Source organism: Eretmochelys imbricata, chromosome 25, assembly GCF_965152235.1.
Source record: "Eretmochelys imbricata isolate rEreImb1 chromosome 25, rEreImb1.hap1, whole genome shotgun sequence".
NCBI classification, from domain to species: Eukaryota; Metazoa; Chordata; order Testudines; family Cheloniidae; genus Eretmochelys; species Eretmochelys imbricata.
In genome coordinates this window covers 8,114,717-8,137,477 of record NC_135596.1, presented here as the reverse complement: position 1 = coordinate 8,137,477, position 22,761 = coordinate 8,114,717, and the positions used below count along the sequence as shown (strand labels likewise).

At 41.7% G+C, this 22,761-nt stretch overlaps 1 protein-coding gene across 4 annotated transcripts in view; it reads right to left on the bottom strand.

Moving 5' to 3' along the window:
* MLLT1 (MLLT1 super elongation complex subunit) overlaps positions 1-22,761 on the bottom strand; it is a 61,743-nt gene that overhangs the window by 19,124 nt on the left and 19,858 nt on the right. For 2 of the 4 annotated variants that reach the window (XM_077842101.1, XM_077842103.1), the window contains exons 3-6: positions 20,638-20,720; positions 8,928-9,071; positions 6,548-6,673; positions 3,767-4,312 (exon numbers count right to left, since the gene is read on the bottom strand). In XM_077842101.1, coding sequence (XP_077698227.1) covers positions 3,767-4,312; positions 6,548-6,673; positions 8,928-9,071; positions 20,638-20,720 — 899 coding nt within the window. The remainder of the gene's footprint in view (positions 1-3,766; positions 4,313-6,547; positions 6,674-8,927; positions 9,072-20,637; positions 20,721-22,761) is intronic. The other 2 variants (XM_077842100.1, XM_077842102.1) reach the window with 1 other exon arrangement.

Genomic DNA, 22,761 nt, shown 5'->3' with positions numbered 1-22,761 from the left:
TTTGATTAGAAATATTTGATTAGAATATTTGAACAACTGATTAGACTAATTTCCTCCTGCAATATTCCACAGCATCTGTCACCTGCTGCATCCAAAATCTACTCCCTTACCACCTAAAGTAGCCTTTCCCCACCCTATCCAGGGTGGAATTATGTGTGTTTCTAACTATTTACCTATGTTTGTTTATCTGGAATAAAGCATCCCCAATTCGTAGAAAGGTCATGGTTTTGACATTTCCTAAACTTGTGAAAGCTGAACTTTCACTAAGGGAAAAATGAAGCCAATCTCACACATCCTCCCCTGCAACTCTGCTACATGTTGTTAAAAGACCTACACACCTTCTACATCTTTCATTCCCCTGCCTCCCACCTAGGCCTTCGTGCCATGCTCTCCCACAACTTCATAAAATGCTGGCGTAGACCTTAATAATATACTACTTTTTCTCTCTTACATACCTCGAGGAGCAGTGAAATAGTTAGTGTCAACATCTGAAATATTACTGTAATCTGATTTAGTACCCATTGGTTTAAATAGGGAAATTCACACCTCAGAACTGTTGTTTCAGGCTCTTTGCAAATTCAGGCAGACTCCACGGTATCAGTTACACGTCGTCAGGTTTTGAAGATTTTCTGCTCAACCATAACCGCTAGAGATTTTTTTCTCCTTATATAAAAGCTCAGGCTCAAGAACAAATGGGAGGCCTATTCAAGTACCCTTCACATGCCCCATATTTTGGGAGCCACTGATCTAGAGCGTCACTGGAACACCTCACCCATACAGAAGAATGTCATACTAAAACTGGAAGGAGAGGAATCTTTACTTTTAGAACAATCTGACCCAACTCTTATTTGACTACTCTGAGATTTCCACTTCGTCGTTCCAGATTGTGGGAGTGATCTCTCCTTCACTTTTACACGTTCTCTTAAAATAGATATCAGTTCATTAGTACATGTTTTAGCAGCTTTAAAATTTAAACAGTTCAGAGTTTGCATTATGAATAAGACTGGCTACAGTGAGTTCCAGGAAAATGATTCCATCTAAAATTTTGATTGTTTATATTTCCAAAAATCATTGATGGAATAGTCATTCTTTGCTATACACATGCATATTGTACATAACCTATATATACACACTACATGCACATTGACACCTGGAAAGAACTTCCTCCAGGAAAAATTAGCTGGAGTCTTTTCTGCCTTTCCCTGGGATGACAGGGATTATCCATGAGCATCAGGTGATCACATCACACATGATCTTATAACCACATCCTATTTCCTATGTCTATATGTGAAGCATGCAGTGTTGTTGTAGCCATGTTAGTCCCAGGATACTAGAGAGAGACAAGGTGAGTGAGGTTAATATATTTTATTGGACCAACTTCTGTTGGTGAGAGAGAGACAAGCTTCTGAGGTTGTGAAGCACAAATAAGCGATGGGTTTAAAAAAAAAAATCTCTATTTGGCAGGTAAGTCAACATTTCACTCCTGAAGTCCCTCTCTACCTATATCCTCCTCAGATGGATATTGTACATTTTATGACTGACATAACCAGGATAAAAGAAGAAGAAGAAATTTAGAGCATTTTAACTAATGTGATCAAAGTTACAAATGAATAAAATCACTTGTGACTGGCTGAATTACCTTTGCCAATTTCCACTGCTCAATGAACATGTTTCACAACTGCACCCCCATATTTAAAATAACAATAGCTACACCTATCTCAATTTTTTGCATATGGACAGTAGCCCTTCATCTTCTGACAAATGTCCAGAAGCTGACCAAAATTTGGGCTCAGATTATTTTTACAGGTCAGTGTCAATACCAATGCTAATTTAGCAACAAGCCTCTCCAGTTGTTTATTTTTAAGTATCACCTCTCATTGAGGCTGTTATAAAAACAACGGAGTTAAAAAGTATTACACTTATTTAGATCTAAGCATTGTATTATGTACTGCTGTGGGTAAGACCACTGTCCTGCGACAGTGAGGGAAGCTCAACCATTTTATACTCCATTCTAAACAGGAAGGAGGGAGTTCTTTTGAGACCAGCTTCATCCTGCGCAGTAAGGTGCATGGACATTCTACCAGGAAACTGAGTGCACATTCAGAATGCTGTTCTCTTTGTAAACTTTTTTCAATTTTCCAAATTCCATGCAGTTCTCACCAAGGCATCCAAGGCCCTTCCTGAGTTTAATGCTGAATCAAAACATTGAGGAAAAGACATGCAAAGGGCAGGGATTGGAAAAAATGCCCTCTGCCATAGCCAATTGGCAAGAGGGTATGTGATGTCCTGTCCATGGTCCAGTCCCCTACGGCTCTCTGCCTGAAATACGCAGGCAGAAAAGCAAATCACAGAACACACCAACGGAGCACTCCACTTGAGCACTCCAAGGGCAAAAGAGGAGTGCTCCTGTGATTCAGTGCAGAACAGGTAAACAACCATCCTTGAGGGAGAAAGTGGCATTTTGCCTCTCCCAGCAGCCAAAGATAAGGGAGAGATAATGAATGAATGGAACTCTCAGTTTACCAAGGCTACATCTACACTATGGGCTAGGGGTGTGATTCCCTGTTCACATCGATATACTCATTCTACCTCTCATCTGAGCTCGTGTGCTAAAAAAGTACCGTAGCTGAGCGGGTACAGGCAGCAGCAGCATGAGCTAAGCTGTGCCGCGTAGATACCTATGGGATTCAGACGGGTTGCTGCCCATGCTAGCACGCTAGCTCAGATGAGACCTAGCACGAGTATGTCTACATGAGCTGGGAATCGCACCCTAGCTCATAGAGAGGCTGTAGGAAAAGAGGGAGTAGAGCAGTGGTACCCAAACTCTTCCTCTTGTGCCCCAACCTTACCAGTAATGCAATGTGGTGTGCCCCTCCATGGCTGGTAGCGGACTTGCGGCCAGGTAGGGGGCCACGGCCAGGGAGCAGGGGCTGTGGGCTGGCAGCCGAGAGTGGAGCTGGGGCAGAGCAGGGCTGGGAGGTCCCCCTCCAGGCCAACATGGGGGCTGGCCCAGGCCCTGCTGCACCTTCCCTCTCCCTTCCAACCCCCCTCCACCCCCCCGGATGTTCCTCCTTGTCCCCCCAGAGAGGGTGTGCCCCACTGGTGTAGAGCTTCTCCGAGCAGCAGACATCTACACCACAGAACTAAACCTACTCAGTCAAGATTGGTGCCATAAATTAATTTTATTACAAGGCCTTGTGATGATCCTGGAGCCACTGCAGGTGCCTATCTGTAGAAGAACCCGTCACTTAGTATGTTTGGTCCTCTGGCTAGGCTAGCAAGAATCAGGTAGAGTTTCTGAGGCCTGCCTAATAGTACTATATTCTCTGTTCTCGCCATCAGCCTCAGACAAGTCAGTACATTCTATTTTTACAGTTATGATGCTTTTCGAAGAGAAAAATTATTTACTCAGTTCTTTAACTGGGACGAGGGCATAAAATCATGATGTTATCACCAAAGAAGTTGAAGGCATATTCAGGCCTGTACCATAAAATGTTACTGCAAAGAAACTAAGTCTGAATGACAGATCATAACTTAGACACATGGGCAGTGGGTGAACCATGGGGTCGGGGAGGCTTGCCCCCAGCCCAGCCCACCCCTTCCCCTAAGGCCCCACTATCATGCATTAACAGTTCATTATTGCACTTTCATCTAGTCCTCTTTGAAACAGGACTAGATCAAAGACTATATCTAGTCTGCATTTTTCCCATGAAGAAACCCAAGCAACATGCCCACCAGGCCAGGTAGGAGAAAAACTCTCTCTCACCTCTGATTTAAAAGAAGTTTCATCCTCTGAATTGGACTCCTCCATCTCCACGGGTTTTTTGATCTCCTTGGCTTCGCTTTCAGATTTTACTTTCTCCACTTTGGCATTCATCTTCTCCTTGGTTTGTTTCTTCTCTGGATATGAGGAAGACGCAGTTCGGGGAGAAGTTCCTGGGATGTTCTTCACCCCTTTGGAGCTGCTCTTTTTTTGCTTTTTGGCGCTTGGCTTTGGTGACTCCACGTTGGAGGGCCTCTTGCTGGAAGATTTTGGCTCCGGCTGTGGTCCACCCTTTGGAGAAGTGTTCTCCAGTTTGGTCTCCTTCAGGGCTAGTTTTGGTTCCTTGAAAGCAGCTTTAGGAGGTGCTTTCTCATCCTTAGGCAGTTTGTTCTCAGCTGGTTTTCTGGAGGAATCTTTCAAAGGCTTGCTTTGTTCTCGTTCGAGGTCTTTGGAGGAGTTTTTGCTCTCAGAGTCTTTCCTTGGCCTCTCTCTATGCTCCTTGGTTACTTTGTGTGGTTTGGATGCTTTACTACTGTCCTTGTTTGCATCCTAAAATTTAGGGACAGAAACACAGAAGCTACATAAAAACCTGAAACTCAGTACAGCACTATAATCCAAATTTGCACAGACTGTGGTAAAGACTATATTACTTCATGTAAGTGTTAAACATAAGGTGAACTTTTATACCAAGCTGTCCTTTTAAAACAGACACATTTTAGGAACAAAACAATTCAATGGAGGAGAATTATTAGATCTTTTACTCTGCCAGAGTAAGCTGTGATCACACCCATCCCCCTCCAAAAATGCCTTACCTATCAAGCATTAAACTAATACTATGTTGGATCTTAGGAAAATGATTGAGGTCTCTGACACTTGTATCACAGCCAAGGCTTCCTGCCACAGCACATCTTTAGCTTAACAAGCAGTACAAAAACACACCTCAGTAGGCACCTGCCTATCTCAGGGATAGAAATGCATAATGAGGAGTCATTTGCCTTTGCCATTTTTGGATGACTGGCCCCAGTTAGTGCACACATGCTGCTCTGCCATCATGGAAGCAGGAGAGAGAGGGTCTGTACGGAATGAGAAAGCATCTCTAATTTAGGCCAGGTCTACATTACCCCTTATTGTTGGCAAAACTTATGTCACTCGGGGTGTGAAAAAAAAACAACACCTGCCTGAGCGACATAAGTTTCGCTAGCATAAGTGCTCGTGTGCACAGCACTATGTCAGCGGAAGACACTCTCCTGCTGCCATAGCTACCGTGGCTCATTTAGGTGGTTTTATTAGGTCGATGGGAGAGCTCTCTCCCATCGGCATAGAGTGGCTATATGAGCAATCTTACAGCGGCACAGCTGTATCGGGACATCTGCACCACTGTAAACTTGCTAGTGTAGACCTGGCCATAGTCTTTCTTCCTGATTCAGCATTTTCTATCGAATACCTGTCCAAAAATCAAATCAGCCACTATTAGACAAGCAATACATGATTCAAAGTCATTTTTCCCTGTTGCATCCCATAAGAATCAAGACACAGCCAAAATACAATAACTTTAGAAGAATGGAGAAAACGTATAGTAGCACTGAACTCTTTGGTCATTAGAGAGACACGGTGGATGAGGTAATAGCTTTTATTGGACCAACTTCTGTTGATGAAAGAGACAAGCTTCCGAGCTTAGACAGAGCTCTTCTTCAGGTCATTTGAGCATTCTGTTTGGCCATTAATTTTTGTAGCTATGCAAACCGACAGAATACATGTAATCTGCTTCAAGGCACATTGCCTGTGGGGATCATGCGAGAATTGCCCTTGCTATGTACAAAAACCTACACAAGGTCAGCTGCATTAGGCTGGTGGAGGCTGAAGGTGAATTTCACCTTCTTCTGGAGCCTCTGGGAACTAGCTATTGCTACAGGCAGGATATCAAAATCTTCAAACTACTGGCTTGATCAGGTCCAGCACATCTTGTGCTCTTTACATGGCCATCCCAAGCATTCACACTGCTAGAGTAAGTTTTGATTCTCTAGTCAACCTCTCCTTCCTGCTGGGAGGTTGAATTCCTCAGGGACTCTGACCACAACTATTACATGAGACAGGGGGCAAAAGCTGCATTCAATTACTCTATATCCAGAGATATGGAAACAAGTTATAACAACTGGAAATGACTTAAAAAGAAAGCTTTACTAGCCTCAGTTAAAGATATCAGCTCTAGCAGTTGAGCATGTAGGCTTAGCTCACAAATATTCACAAATCCTGTCGGCTTTAATTATTTAAAATCTCTTCAGAGGGGCCAGGAAGTCACAAGAATTCTAAAGGCCTTCTGGACTTGAGATAGAGAGAAACAGGAGCAGTGGACTCAATGGGACTCCACTAGGGACATGTTCATCTATGAATTTCCAAAGCACTTGTCACTATACTAGGTAGAGACTAAATAATAGCTTGTGTGCATGAGCTACTAGAAAGGAAACCTAGGCTCCTCGGAGGCATTTAAAGGGTTCTTAATGTGTCAGATACAGAGGATGACAACAATGGTTACCAAGTGCTGCACCTCCTCCATTAAAAGCTGAGGAAATCGCAGTGCTGTTGCTTGGAAGGGAATCCTACAGAGCAAATACAACGCAAATTGCTTGGGTCACTAACTAGAGTCTAAGGAAGAAGAAATCCCAGATGCTCAGAGTAAGTAACCAGAATTAGTTACTACAGAGGAAACTTAATTTTGGGGTGCATTTCCAGCAACAGAGCCCTGTACTCCAATGCTCCAAAATAAATGCAGCATGCCTCACTGACCTTTGACCCATGGGATGGTTTGGTCTTCTTGGGATCAGAGAAGGCAGAGAGTGGTATTGTGGGTAACATAGGGTAGTCAGGACTTGGCCTGGACACTGTTTCTGCTCCTTCTGGCATTACCATCACCTAGTAATAAAGAAGAGAAATGATATACAAGTAAGGAGAAATGTTGACTATTTTAACATGATTACTCTTCAGCAAGTGACTTTTGATCATTTCTAGCTACTATTATTTAGGTCTTTTTTCCCTTTAAAGATGTAAGATATCTCCTGAATAATTCCAGTTAAGATTCCCAGCTCCAATGACAAATGTCTAAATAGAGACCATTCAGAGAGATGACTTTGGGAGCCAAGATGCAATGACAAGTTTCAGTTCCACCAAGGGGAACTTCAGCACCCTGTGTACAAGTAGGATGCATAACTGTGGCTATGACCAAGAGAGGCTGGAGACACAGAGTAAAATGCACCAGCCTCTCTTATGCCCTAAACAGTTTGGAGGCAAACTGGGGGCCAGGGAGAGCAAGATTTCACAGAATATGAGATAGTTGGATTCTTTCAGCCAAAAAACCTCCATGAAAAACATTTATTGGCAAGATCAGAAACACACATGGATAGCCATGAGAATGTCTCTAGGCTCCTCTCAATGTAGCTAAAGTAATTCCCCTGAGAATTTGGGACTGAAAGAAATGTCTTCCACATTTTTTGTCAATGAGCTATGGGACCAATAAGATTTTTGATGTGTCATATCAGACGTGACTCTCAGTTGATCCACCCAGTTTCTAAATAACGGTCCAAATATGATGTTACTCCAATATCTGATGATCCTAGAGACGTGCAAGAAAAATGCATGACTAAAATCCTAAAAAGTGTCAAAAAGCAAACAGTGCTCAGCACCATTGTATGGCTGAAATAAGCCTCTTCCTCTTCATCCTCATTGCAGGAGGATGTGGGACTTGTAGGGAAGTTCTGGATAGACTGACTTAGAATTTAGTCAAATAAATTAATAGTTCCACTTCTGAGATCTTCTGCTTACAAACTTCTTCATGGAACAAGACTATTTCTACCATCCCAGGCCAGAAAGATGGTTTTAGGTAGACAACTTTTTTTCAGATTAATTTAGGAATACCTGGAATAGTAAGGTGCTTGACTGGAATGGAGTCATGTGTCAGGTGTGCCCTAAAACCCTGTCACATTACAACCTCAGCTGAAAAAAGACTCAGGGAAAGACTTACTGTCAAAATATTAGAACCCCGACTGCGAATTTGCCAGATCTCACAGGGAATGTGGGTCAAGGTAATTTGCTTAGACCTTATACAACTATTTGGCAATATTCAGTGAATGATTCCTCAGTACCAATTTCCACAAAACCAGTAACTTACCCACTGTGGCTGCCCAAGTCTTCATTACTGCAGCTTTTCAAGGGTCTGTCTAGGCTTTTCTCCATAACTTTACTTTTACTATTTACTTCTTTTTACCATTATTTGCCTCCATTCTCCATCACACAATCTTGATCCCCCATATTTCCTGTTCTCCTTTAACTCAGTTTCCTTCATTTTCTGCTTCTCCTGGCATGTCATGTCTCTCCATTTCCTTCTTCTCTTTTCCTTTCATTCTAATTCTCTATTTCTCCAAGTTTGTGTTTCTAACCTCTCGACAGACATACCAGCTTTAAAAAAGCAGACATGATGAAATGGTTCCTCTCTCCTCTGCAACTGGTGGCCCCCACCAGCATGCAGAGAAAGAATGTTTTCTCACATGCAGAGGCGTGTTCTCCTCTTAGCCTGCTTTAAATAATCTGGCACCCAGAACTTCTCCCTGGTTCTGCTTCCTATGCGATAGGCAGCGGACGCTAGGATTAGGGGACACTTACTGGCCAGAAGTGCCAACTATTAAGCCTGCTTGTGGGAAAGAGGAATAGGAACACTAGGATATCTTTTTTCTTGAGTCTCCTTCTGTATATTGGAACATTTGGAGGAAGTTATTGACACCAACCAGTTCACAAAAGGAGCTCACACAATCTGAAAACAGCCAGATGGACAAAAAAAGTCACCATCCACAGACTGGTGCCTGCAGCCACAAGTTTATGGCCTTGGCACAGTGTGCAGACAAATTTACACTGAAAATACAAATGCATCAAGTGATCCACACAAGAACATCTTGCAGCTGCTAGCATTTCAATTAAGTCACCAGAACCTGAATCTGCCCCAAGACAAATGCAGCAAGTGTTCAGTTGAGATTGTTTATAATAAGGGTATCTAAATAGCTAAGTTATTCAGAAAACAGCTGGGTCTCAAGTACAGAGAGAACCCCCAGAATAGAATTAGTTGGCTACACCTTTTCACTAAAAGTCTCTTCGCATCCCTGGTTCTTTCGGCACTCACCCCTCCAGCTTTAATCAGTTTGCGTCTGAAGTCCTTGGTGGGGTTGTTGAATGTCAGTTTCTCACAGCGAAGATGGTTCACAGGTGGGTTTCCTTCCAGATTCAGGAAAAGGTCATATGTGAAGCAAACTTTCTTCGGTTCCTCCTAAAACCAAGAAAGCAGAAGACTCATGAAGTGTTTTGGCAAGTGTGCTAGGTCAGAGGTTTCAAATGGTCAGTCCTAGGAATGCTGAACTAACTCTTGAATGAATGTCACATTCATAACAGTTTTTCATCTTGGGAATCACAGAGTTTTCAAAATCTAGGTACAAATATCTCATTTTCTAAAATGCCTGCAATGATTGCAGTTGCCAAAAAACTCACACCAAAAAACTCAGACATGAATTTCCCCTAGAGTGACAATCTATAGATAAGGATATTGACTGACACCTGCCAAAACTGATTGTTTACAGGGATGCTGGTCTTGGTTAGGCATCCAAGGTCCAAGAAAGAAGGTACAAATTTTATCCATTCCACTCTTTAGTACAAACATACCATCTATCTGTTCAGCCTCTTTGGAGAATAATGGAACTATAGTTACCACCCATTAGAAACATATTTTGCTTTATTATTTAGGGAAAGGACAACTCCTGGACTCCAAAGGGATGCGGGTTCTAGAAAGATTAGCCACTGTGAGGGAAGGAGTGCTAGATATGCAAAATCCCTTTTGAAATAAAAACTGAATGAGTTGGGTGGAAGCTGATGAACGAGCAAATGCCCTAGTCCTTTCAGCTTTACAAGTACTGTAAATGAGCCATCTTTATCTGATGAAGTCTGGCATTTGTATACAAGTTCAGACTGTTTTCCTATTTGTGGCCAACTGATTCTGTTCCACCTGCTGCATCAGTGAAGAGAGTTCTCATGCATTTGTTGTATGGGACAGACAGTATGGGGCAGAGCACTGCTGGAACTCTTTCCACACAGGTAACACAATTCCTTAATCTTCTTCAGAAAAAGTAGGAGTGACATCTCCTCAGTCACCTATCCTCGTATATCAAGAAACTAGGAGAATCGATAATACTAGGTTAGCAAATGGACATTTACTAGTTTTAGTTCCCAGGTTTATATTAAAGGTTTTACAAAAGATAATATGAATATTGTTTGTCTTCAGTGCTATGAAAAAACACAAAAAAACCCACAAAACCCTGTCTCCTGCAATTGATTCCTTGTACTAGGTCAGGAGAACTAGAAAATGAAGACGTACATCAGTGAAACGGATTAGTTTCTTTCTGTCATCCAGCCATAAGGCAATTGGAGAAAATAAACAACGTAAGTGGTGTAAAACAAACCACGTGTTTAAAACTGAGTTAGTAATCCAAGGTGAGGCTAGTAACAGAAATAAGGGTTTTAAATATGAGTTTTATGCCGACTGTGTCCCTTTCACGTACCACTGGCTGCTAGTTTTTTGGCTGCTACTAACATAAGTGCAGCCATTAGTGAGAGGGAATTCTCAGCCATTGTGATGCTTTATCAGTCTCTGTCAGTGCAGTGTCTAGTTCTACTGCTAATGGAAGGACTCTGCTTGCTGCAGGAGTATCTATCACCTTACACACACAGATAAGCGTAAGGGTATGTCTACAATACAATCACTGCTGGGAACAGATGCAGTGCTGCAGATATGCCGCTGTAGCATAGACATCACTACAGTAACAGAAAGGGTTTTTCTGTCAATGCAGTTAATGCACTTCTCCGTCTTATGTCAACATAGCTGCATCTACAGTGGGGGTTAGGTTGGCCTAACTACATCACACAAGGAGTGAAATGTTTCACAGCCCTGAGTGAGGTTGCGAGGAAGTTCTGTTAACTCAGATGATGATCCTTAACGTAGCACACAGCGCTATTAGGGAGGTGTACAATAACAGATTTCACTATAAAAATAAAATGGAATGCCCATCCGGCCCAATTTGCATCCCAGTCTGTGGTAATAAGTGAAAGAACAGTTTTAGTTGGCAAATTGCATGGATAATGGTCTCTAGGAAGAGAAACCTTCCTCTATTTGCCTATTTAAGGCTATGTATCACCTTTAATACTATAATTTCAAGTGCTTTTATCCTCTGGGGATTTGCAGCCCACGTGTCCTCATGACACCACTGAAATTAGACATGTCCTTTTTATTACAACAGGGAAAAGCCTCAAGGACCAGGGTGAACCAGTATTGCCTTCTTTCTTACAAACACAGGGAGCACAGAAGCCTGCTTCAGACCAACATTCTGTTTCTATTTTAAGGAGAGGGAAGGGAGATTTTGGCTCCCTAGACAGTCAAGCTTGGGTCCTCTTCTCCCTAGTCCTTTTGTTTTACCCTACCCCTTTGTTTAGGTACTACAGTCAACACCACCCTGATAAGCTCTTACTACTCAAATCCCTTTCAGAGATCCCTTCAAAATGAATGCTGCTGAACATGGCCAGAGGGTGACATTTGCCAGTGACTCAGCTATAGCGTCACACCCGACACTCCTGGAGGCCACGCAGACACCCTCTGATGTTCCTGACCTTAGGAAACTTCCTGATCTTCTCCTATGTAACAATGAACTGTTTGGTCACAAGATAAGGCTTGGTATGGCTGGAAGCTGCATTTCCATTATGCCAGATTTTATTAGTGAGTATGTCATAGGGATTGTCCTATAGCTACCAAAGCATTCTTCAAAAACAAAGAGGAGTCTGGTGACACCTTAAAGACTAACAGATTTATTTGGGCATAAGCTTCTTCAGATGCATTCTTGTCCACATCAGGACAGCACCAATCCATTTCCCCTCCTGTGCTTCAGACCATTGTACACACTTGTCCATCACCCTGTATATTGATACTCCATTTCCTAGGATCATCTCAGAAAGCAATGCTTCAAGAAATGCTACTGAGCATAGCAAAGGGGACCCTTCTGAAGCTATGTGGGGCCTTTCAGAAGATCCCATACTTGCATGCATGCATTCCATGAATGTCGCATTCAGTCCATAACATTCAGCAACTTCACAGCAGTCTTACTTACTACAGATCACTTCCTGCAATTTCATTTACCAGTCTAGTGCAGCTGTTATACAAGAACAGAAGCCTTGGGCTTCTAGCCCAAGTCAACCTATTTTCAGCAGATCTAATGAAGAGCTGGCAATTCTCAGACCACACAGATTCTGGAAGTTTGCCATGGAGATACTAGTGTGTGCACATAATATTTTTTTTTTATATATATATATATATATATATATATATATATATATATAAATAAATGCGACTCCCCTTAAGAGCTAAGCCACTGTTAACCTTAAAACAAACATCTGTGACCACAGCTGGCCTTTCATCAGAAGTAGTACCTATGAGAGAGCTTGGGAGTCAAGTTTTTAGTCTCTAGCTTCCCAGGCCAGAAGAAGACTAACGTGCAGGTGATTGTGCTATAGCACAAAGGTTTTGGGGCTCTCAGGTAAACACAGTGTGAACATACAAATTACACAGATGAAGACAGGGTCTTTAAAATCCAAGGAACCCCTAAGGTAAGTTTTGGAGAATCCAGTTTCTCAGTGCTATGTTAAAGAGCCACTTGTACCTCACAGGAAAGTGGAAAAAAATATATTTAGTAAGGATGCCACAGTTTAATTTCATTCTCAGTTTGTCAAAAAGGACATTTTCATGAACAGAGAATTTAAAGACCTCTGCACTTTCTTCTCTCCACTTGTTGGGAATCTATAGCTGCTGTGGAGGGTATCCTGAAGGCTGAGGTAACAATCTCAGGTGCAAAATATACAGAAAAAGTAATTAATTCTGGAACAAAAGATTGCAAACATATGCAATTGCCTCATGTAACTTAAATAGATGAAGAGAGCCCCAGAAAGTGTGACGTACATAGAATTGTTTCTAAAAGACTTCTCAAGGTTTGCCACATGGAGTCAATGGCTCGAGGACATAACTAGCAAAAGCAAGCTTTATCTAAAGACCATTATCCTGTAATAGTAGGCAAATGAGGAAGCACAGCTATACTGTTTTCAAAATAGGAGATTTACACGTACAGAAGCAGAAGAGATAATTCCCTTTCATCTCATGTATCTAGATACTTATATGGTCCTCAAAGTAACTGAGGATTTCCCATGTATTTATTCTAACAACTCTATGATGAATCGCCACATTTTACAGATGGGGAATTGAGACAGAGGAATTAAGTGATTTGCCCAAAGTCAGAGACTGTGGCAGAGCTGGGAATTGAACCCCAATTTCCTGAGTCCCAGTCAAGTGCTTTAACCATAAGATCACCTGTCCTCTCTTCTCTAGATGCAAACAGCCCTGTATGGGAGAATAATCCATTTAGTGGTCAGAGAAGCATTAAATACGCTCCATTTCACACAGGTTTTCAACTCTAGAAAACAAGCATTTTTAAATAAAAAAAGGTATCACACCAGAGAAATGACTGCAAGCAGCCTTAAACCAGAGAGCTGCTAGCAAGTATGCGTTTCTTCAGTGCTGGGTTCACTGACCACTAGAGCTTAGAACCCTGTGGGTCCCAGAAGGTTAAGATCATCCAGTTTCTCCCCCAGGACTCTCCAAACACACACCTAGGAAAGCCCAGGAGCACCTCCACAATATGATTTATTACAGGCTACTCACCCTCCAACTCTAAAGTGAAAGTCCCAGTACATCTACAAGGCCAGACTTCAAAGCCATTCTAAATAAGAACCTAGGTTTTCCATTCTTCCTTTCCGAAACTGCCTTAGGTGCACAGCTGCATGCACTGTTGCTCTTCTCCCAGGCCTCATATACACGTGACATGAGGACTCAGCACTGTTATTTACTTGAGTTGCTGAGATAAGGGCTGGTAACTGTTGTAGGCTCAAATGATCCCACTATATAGAGCCCAACTCTGATGCTGATAAGTATGCCAAGAAAGGAAGAGCCAACTAGGCACATTCAAATAGATATGTGGCAAGATTAATTTCTAAGAAGTGACAAACAGATGCATAAGGGGAAAGGCAAAACGTTTGCAGAGTTCAAGTCCCTTCTTAAAGGGACAGATCTCCTACCTCTCCAAGACGACAGTTAGCGGGGATGTTTCAACAGTGTCTCTGCAATGTTAAAACTTGCTAGAACTCAAATTCAAGTCCAAGGGTTAACTCAGCCCTTCATGCTGTTAATCTTGTATGGATCTTTTCAATTAGAGGCTTTGGAAACTGAGGTTCTGTCCACTCCACATGGACAACAATCCCTTAATCCTGACACACCATTAAATAAATAGACCAGGAACAGCCTACTGCAAAGCTTAAGACATGTCCTAACCAATCTGCAACCACTTTGAGTCCCATCCAATGGATGCCTCTACTCCCCCCACCTGTCACCTATCGGATCACCTTATGCTTGATTCCTCACTATTCTAGCATCCATTTGCACCCCGTCAATTACCATCGCCTACTCCTCGTTAGTTACTGACATTTTAAAATTTTAAAAAAGGGTTAAAGTTCTTGTGACAGTTTTATATATCCTCGGTCAAAACTTCCCCTTCCCTCCGGTTGGGCAAGGTGTGTTGTCCCTGGCCACATGCTCCAACCAAGAGGTGAAGAATTTTACTGGTGCTATGTGCACAGGGTTTGTAAAACACTTTGGAATTCTACAGAATGAAAGGCCCTAGAGAAATTTAAAATACTAAGGAAGCAGCTCCGTGATTACTTAGGCTACATCTACACTACGGACCCTACAGCAGCTGTTCTATGCCAGTGAGAGAGAGCTCACCTGCCAGCATAATTAGACCATTTCCAATGAGCAGCAGTAGCTATGTCGGGGGCAGATGCTCTCCCGCCGACAGTGCTGTCCACACAGACGCTTTTGTCGGCGAAATTTATGTCAGTCAGGGTGTGGTTTAGTTGGGGTGCGGATTTTTTCCACACCCCTGACTGACAAAAATGCTAGTGCAGACAAAGCCTCAGTAACCATGACAACTAACAGTGCTTCCCCATTGCCAGAGATCTAGGCTGGGACATGGTCATCTTTCTGTAACCAGTACATAACACTTTCTGGTGTATGGATGAGACCCTCTATTCACGGCTATATAACCTGTTTGACTGGTTCTCCACCCAGATCTGTGTAATAGGCCATTTTAGAGTGACTAGCCTAAGGTGCTGCTGGTGTTATTCTGGGGGCAAGTCCTCAAGACACTCTTAACCTCTTTGAGACATGATAGGATTATTCAGATTTCCCCAATTACAGAGATAAATATATGACTAGATGTCTTGATTTTATAAATTATAATCTCCTCAAAGAGACATTTATTCCTTTGTTTTAAAAACTCAAGGTATAATAAGACTTCTTGAAAGTCTGGGCAACCTCTACAGTTCAGGAAAACAAAATCTCTTTTTCTCTAAAGTAGCTGACATGAGATAAAATTCAGAAATTGATAGCATCGCTGACAGAAGGGGAGGTAGGTGAGTGCTAAGGGTTAAATTCCCAATGGCTAATATTAAAAAGTTATTCATTTTCTTCATCACACACTGTTTACATAACTCCACAGGTATGAATGACACTTTACAGATAGAAAATAAGACAACAATCCTAGTTAGGAACTTACAATCCCTTTTTCTTCTAACTTTTCTGGTCTTTCCTCTGAAAGAGCGTAAGATAGAACTATTTTACTATCTAGGTTCTTATGCTTGTGTTTACCTTACAAGTTTTAGTAATATTTTATACACTGCACTTTCCATATATTCATTTGTTTTTGTGATATATAAAAATTAATAAAAAACTGAAGTATCATATAAACCCTCCATTTTAAGCCAATACTTTCTTGGAGCAGCGAATACATTTTTATAAGGTAATTTTCAAATCCAGGTATATGTTTAATTAGCTGTCAGCTCTTAGAAATGCTGAAGGGGACACTGCCCCACTTAGGAAAGCAGCTACATTTGACAACACTGCTCTGCCAGCCAGAGTGACAGTGATGTGTAACATACAGAATTGCACGTAAAGAGGCACCACATAAATCCTTGAGCACCAAACTGGAAGACCTATGAAAGGCAGCAAGACACACAAGAAAACTTAGGCTGAGGAAACATACTGAACAAACTCCAGTCCATCCAAAAAGAAAATGGCAAAAACAAAGCAACAATTATAGTAAACTAAACTCTTGTTTTTTTCAGCATGCTACAATTAAATAATAGATGAAAGAGGTCAAATCTATCCCTTCTCACCCCCAATCAGTGTAGGAATTTTCCCATACAGCACCTTAAAAGTGCTTTCTTCAGTAAAGTTTTAAGTGTCTCAGGTAAAATGCGTTCTCCACAATTTCCCTGGAAGACGATTCCACAAATTAATATATCTCACTGACAGGAAGATTCCTGCTATTTAGCCTAAGTTTTCCTTTGTTCATTCCACCCCTTTTCTCCTAGTTACACTCTTTTGGATCACCATAAACAGTTAACTCAAATCCTGAAGGAGACTTGCTAATACAAAAGAAGTTTTCTTCCAAAACAAATATTAGACAAAGTAAAAAAACCTCATTTTTTAAATAAAAGCAAAATGTTTGATAAGAACCAAATTGGTATCTCTCCTTCCCCACCCATCTCCCTTCTTAGTAATGGAGAATAAATTAAGTTTCACTGTATGTATTCTATTATGTAAATACTGAAAATCGTCTCTCTTTTTAACACTGCAGTTTGAAGATGGTAAACTTTATTTAGGTCCTAATGCAATGGTTTTAGATACCTGTCACATTAATATCTTCTGTCTGATCTTGGTATAATATGAAACTGTATTTGGTTCTTTAGTTGTAATGGTTTATAATCATTTGGTCAGTGTCCACAATGTAATAATAGTGGTTGAAAACCACAAACCGTACCTATAATTTTATGTTGTAGATTTAAGTGGTTGCTGTTCTGAAATATGTATTTGGAAATAAGCAGCAGGCTGTGATAAATTTCAATACCATCAGATTTCTGGGGAAGGAGTAGGAAAAAGATTGCAATGCATTTACTGTAACCAGTTCATACTGATCCAATTACAGGAAGAAATAGAAAGGGTTTAAAAATAGAAGTGGGCGAGCTAACATTTTCAGTCAAACAGTCCCAAATGAATTGGCAGTTACTATTAGTCAATTTCACTTTCACAAAACTGCTTTTCACATAATCTGCTGAGAACCTTCCATTTTATTTTCAGGCTTGATTCCAGAGGCAGGAGCTCTAGCTGGCCACCAGCACTAGATTAGCAAATGAAAGGATCCCCCCCCACCTTTATGGTATGAAAGTCTTATTTCCCACAGGGCCTACTCTGACATTGTGGAGGACTCAAATCATTTGCCTTCAGATCATTAGGATCTTTTTCCAAGTCAAATGGGCAAGAGTTTAAAAGCATTCACCCACCCACGATGAACCACATTACAGTATAGTGAAGGTGAACGAACACACAGTGTCAAGGCGGGGCCACATGGGGTGGAGGTTAAGAACAGCTCCCAACAACACCGTCTGTACTCTGCCATCTCTACTTCTGGTGCCTCTCTGAGAAGGCAAACACGCACCAGCTATGGCGGTGCTGGGGCTGCTGACTCTCCCAACTCCAACTGGGCGGTGAGAAAATGCAGAGGACAGAGTTGACAGGCAGCTTTATACCACGCTGCCCAGAAGTCCCCGATGAAGCTCATTGAAGATACTCTCAAAGTAAGGTTCTCCAATAGCACTAGATGGCAGCATGCTTCACTACGCAAAAGGTAAGGAGTACATTGGCTCCAACAAACACTACTTCCCATTTTAGCAACAATTCAGAAACTAACCAAATGGGAAAGTGGAAGAGTTAAAGGAAAGACTAAAACCTTGGAATTAAAAATTAATTTAAGCAAACCATGAAAAAGATCTACCCTCGTGGATTAGGAGTCCATTGCCTCTCCAGTTTGTTTCCACCCTCCCACACTTCAACCTTTCAAAAGGTATTAAAAAGTGGTATTGTTACAGGGCCTAAAACCCTTTGTAAATCTCAATTCACCTACAGGAACACAATATGAGGGTCGAAACTGACGAACACCGCAGTCACCAAGCGGACACATTTCAACCATCCGCCAAAACTGTCAAAATTCAGAGATTTTAAGACCGGAAAGGACCAGTGTGATCTAGTCTGACCTCCTGCATAGATACAGGCTACAGAGCATTTCACTAAGTGATTCCTGTATCAAATCCAAAAACTTCTAACTGAGCTAAAGCAGGGGTATCAAACTCATTTGGAAGTCAGGGCCAAATTCCATATTTAATTATGACCCATGAACTGTGATATAAATTCAGGACTATATGTGCCCACAATATATAGCAGACCTGTCGCTGACATCAGTAGGTTTGCACAGAGATCATGGGGAGGATACAGCCTTTAAGTAATAAACATTTAAGGTACTGAACAAACAACTAATGTCACTTTCAATCACTCAGTGAGAAAGCATGCTCCCCTATAAGCCAACAGTAATCCTTAGAGCCCGACGTGGGTACAAAATTTGTATCTGCATCTGATCTGCAAACATGGTCCACGGACATAAAGCAGATATCCGCAGATTTGCGGGACTCTAGTAATCCTGCCTTCTCTTTTCCTTCCTCATCTTCTTTTGCGTTTCTCCTCCACTTCCTGATCTTTGGGATTTTCCTGTCTTCTCCTCCTCCCCTCTTCGCATTTTCGTCTCTGCAAAGACCCTCAAAATGGCTACCATCTCCCATTGTTCTCAGTGGGAAAGAGAGCACCCCTGCTTTTATCAGTTAAGATGGACACCATGTCCCTAATATCTGTGAAGGAAGAGATTTAAGCAGTCTTTTGCAATAATGGCCACCACCTCCCATTGTTCCCCAAAAGGGTGAAACCAAGCTATATTCAGGGAAGGTGGCAGCCCTATATGCCATTAGGTGGCAAAGAGCAGACTCTGACAAGCATGTGAATATGGAAGGAAGACAGGGAAAGCAAGAGAATATGGAGGGCAGGAAGGACAATCAAGTGTGGGTGCAGGAAAGAATGTGGGGAGATGGGAGACTGAGGGCATGTGAAAGACAGGTGATTATAAGGTAGAATGGAGGGAGAATGCAAGTGGGGCAAAAGAATGGGAGGAAAATGGAAGAGAGGAAAAGACAATGATAGGAGAGAGAAGTGAAGAGCAAGTGAATGACTGTTCACCCACACCAGGATTTGGCAGCTGGGAGGGAACTCTCCTAAGGGGAGAGGATCACATTTTTTGTTTGGTTATTTAAAGGTGAATTCTGAACCTGAAGTGAGTGAAGGGAGGGGGAGGTGTGGCTTTCACCTAAAAGCTTCCAAAAAATCCGAAGGAAAAGTCACAAACTTTGCCTATTTAAAATCTCATTATTTTTGTGGGTCTGGGCAAAACTGCTTCTATCACCCACCCTCATGCCCCACGCACTGCAATCCCCACTTCCCTTTACATGCCTTGGGCTCCCCCATGTCCCAGCCTCAGAACAGTGACAATCTTGGGCAAAAAAAGCTTCCAATGCTATGTCGGAGGTGCTCCCTCTGTGGCAAAACATGAGAAATTTATCGGACTTGCTCACCAGCTCATTACTGCCTCAGTAATAAAGGTCAGAGCTCCACAAGCTACAAAGGGAAAGCAGACAAATACTCCAAACATTCACATCTAATAGTGTTGGGAGGAGGTAGTGTGGTGAAGAGAGGTGCAGAAGGCAAGGATGGAGACAGCCTAATGTGTTCAGTAAAGGAGGTGCTGGAAGGCAGATAGGTAGAGTTACGGTATTGGTGTGTGGTATACAGTAATTGTGGTAATGGTAAAGTATCTACCCATGGGTGAGGAATTAGAGGTTATGTACTGTTAGGTGGCTTAATGGTTTCATTTCCTAGCTTTTCTGGGTTTATGTCAGCTATATTATACATAACAAACAACTGGTTCACATCCAATTTTTTGTATAGTAACCAAAAGAAGGGAACGCTCAACACAACGATCATAATAAAGAGTTAATTTGAAACTGAATATACAACCAGCGAGTGCAAAGTTGGTTTGACAAATCCCTAGTCTCCGTAACCTTCTTTAAGTCATGTGGCATAGGACTTTTGAGGCAGGACTAAACTTTATCTTCACCGTATGCAGCGAAGACTACATTTTAACTTTCACATTGTTATCGTTGAATCTTAAGATTTAAAGTCTTTCGCATTTTCTTTTGGGGGTGAACAAACTCAGACCTATAGTCTCTATTGTGAATTACTATATCCAAGACACACAAGTCTTATGTTTGTGTCTACATACCATATTAATACTGGTATAACTATTTAGGTTAAGGGTGTGATTTTTTGAAAATTTTTTTTAATAGCAGTACAATCCTTAGTGTGGAAGACATTATACCAATATAAAAGGAGCTTATAGTTTACTCCTGTACAGCAAGACAAATAAATTACTCTGGTACACACATCTTTATATCAATATAACTTCACCCCCACTTGGGGATCTGTACTATACAAACTTGTGTTTAGACAAGCCCATAACTTGCTACACTATCCTTATATTACCTTTCTTTACAACTTTCTCTCTACCAGACAGGAGTGTTTCCTTTCAAAGTCTGGCAGAAAGCTTGCTATAACTTCCAAAAATCAGAGTCAATTTTTGTTTATCAGAGCAATAAAAACCACACAAAATGGTCCCATAATTTAGCACATTTTTGCCAAGCAGTTTAACTGTCTGGTGCAGTTCAAAGCAATCAAAACAATTAGGCGAATAGGACTCTACCTTATTTTTGAAGTGTACTTCAATGGGCATAATGAAACCAGCGTAGCCGGACTCCTCCACTTTGTAAGGAGGCTCCTTGCACACTAAGAAGAAAAAAGCAAAACAAACATTAGCTTCAGACATAATGTAACAGTATCCAAGATCAGAGCAATTACAAGGAAGAGAAATGAGCCTCTGACAATGCAGGGCAAACCTCTGACCTTTATAAACACAGAATAAGATCCTATGCTTAATTAGGGGTAGGAAAACTGCTTGCCCGCTACCCTCAAAAATGAAAGGTTAGTCACCTTGTGCAGTAACTGTGGTTCTTCGAGATGTGCGCTCTAAGGGTGCTCCACTTCAGGTGCAAGTGGGTCTCTTGAGCCCTCAGAGATTTTTTTATTAGTAGTGTCTGTTCTGCCTGCGCATGCACCCTACGCAGCCTCATGCTGTGCTGCAAAGGTATATAGGGCTGCCCGGGGGAACCACAGTCACGTCCGTCTGTAGCTGAGCGTCCAAGAAGAACAGTCCGAAGCACAGGGGAAGGAGGGCAGGTAGTGGACTACCCACAAGGACACACATCTCAAAGAACCAGAGTTACTGCACAAAGTGAGTAACCTTTTCTTCTTCTTCTTCTTCAAGTAGTGTCCCTAGGGCTTCTTCTCTTCTGTTGACTCCCGAGTACTATCCTCACAGGGAGAAGCTAGCTTCAGAATTAAGTACAAAAGACTGAAGACAGTACAGCAGAACAGACTCACTAGATCTGGCAGCATTGACTAAGGCATAATATTTAGAAAAGGTAAGCACTGAAGCCCAAGTAGGAGCTCTGCATATCTCAGACACAGGAATGTTTTTGAGTAACACCATGGAAAATGCCTGTGATTTGATAAAGTGTGCCATAGTTCTTTGAGGATGCAACACACCAGCTGCATCACAGAAAGCAGTAGAACACCCAGAGATCCAGCTTGACAGTCTCTGTGAAGACATCATGGATCTCTTTGATCTTTCTGCGATAGAGACAAGAGTCTAGGTGATTTCCAAAACTGCTTGGTCCTATCCAGATAAAAGACAAATGCCTGTCATACATCTATGGAAAGGGAAGTCTCCCACTGAGATTGATGTGGTTTAGAAAAAAATACTGGTGGATAAATAGAGTGGTTAAAATAGAAATCTGACAGCACCTTATGTAAGAACTTTGGGTGCAGTCATGGGGCATCTTGTTCTTGAAAAAAATATCATAAAAGAAGGGTCTGCTGCCATCAAGGCTCCAATTTCTCCAACCTTGTGGGCTGACGTGATAGCTACTAGAAAGGCCATCTTCATAGATAAGTAAAGTAAGGAGCAGATCAAACCTTATGCGGCCTCCATATCTGTGTCAGAGTAGGATTCTTAACCTGGGGGTAAAGGTTTTCCAGACCCTTAATAAATCTCAATGACATAGGGGAAGTAAAAATAGAAAGCCCTTCTAGTCGGGAATAAAATCCTGATATTGTGGTGAGCTGAACCTTAATACAGTTTAAAAAAATTGGGTTTATTAAAAAGAAAAGGAGTACTTCTGGCACTTTAGAGACTAACCAATTTATTTGAGCATAAGCTTTCGTGAGCTACATCCGATGCATGCATTCATTGATTCATGGATTCATGCATCCGATGAAGTGAGCTGTAGCTCACGAAAGCTTATGCTCAAATAAATTGGTTGTCTCTAAGGTGCCACAAGTACTCCTTTTCTTTTTACAAATACAGACTAACACGGCTGCTACTCTGAAACCTGGGTTTATTAAATAAGTCCAGCGGACAACTGAGAGCAGAGAAGATTCTGGCACATGGTGGACACCAGTGGTTGAACCTCTTCCATTTCTGAAGGTAAGTAATTCAAGCTGACTGCCTTCTACCATTTATGACAGGTTTCAGAGTAGCAGCCGTGTTAGTCTGTATTTGCAAAAAGAAAAGGAGTACTTGTGGCACCTTAGAGGCTAACAAATTTATTTGAGCATAAGCTTTTGTGAGCTACAGCTCACTTCATCGGATGCATTCAGTGGAAAATACAGTGGGGAGATTTATATACACAGAGAACATGAAACAATGGGTGTTACCATACACACTGTAACGAGAGTGATCACTTAAGGTGAGCTATTACCAGCGAGG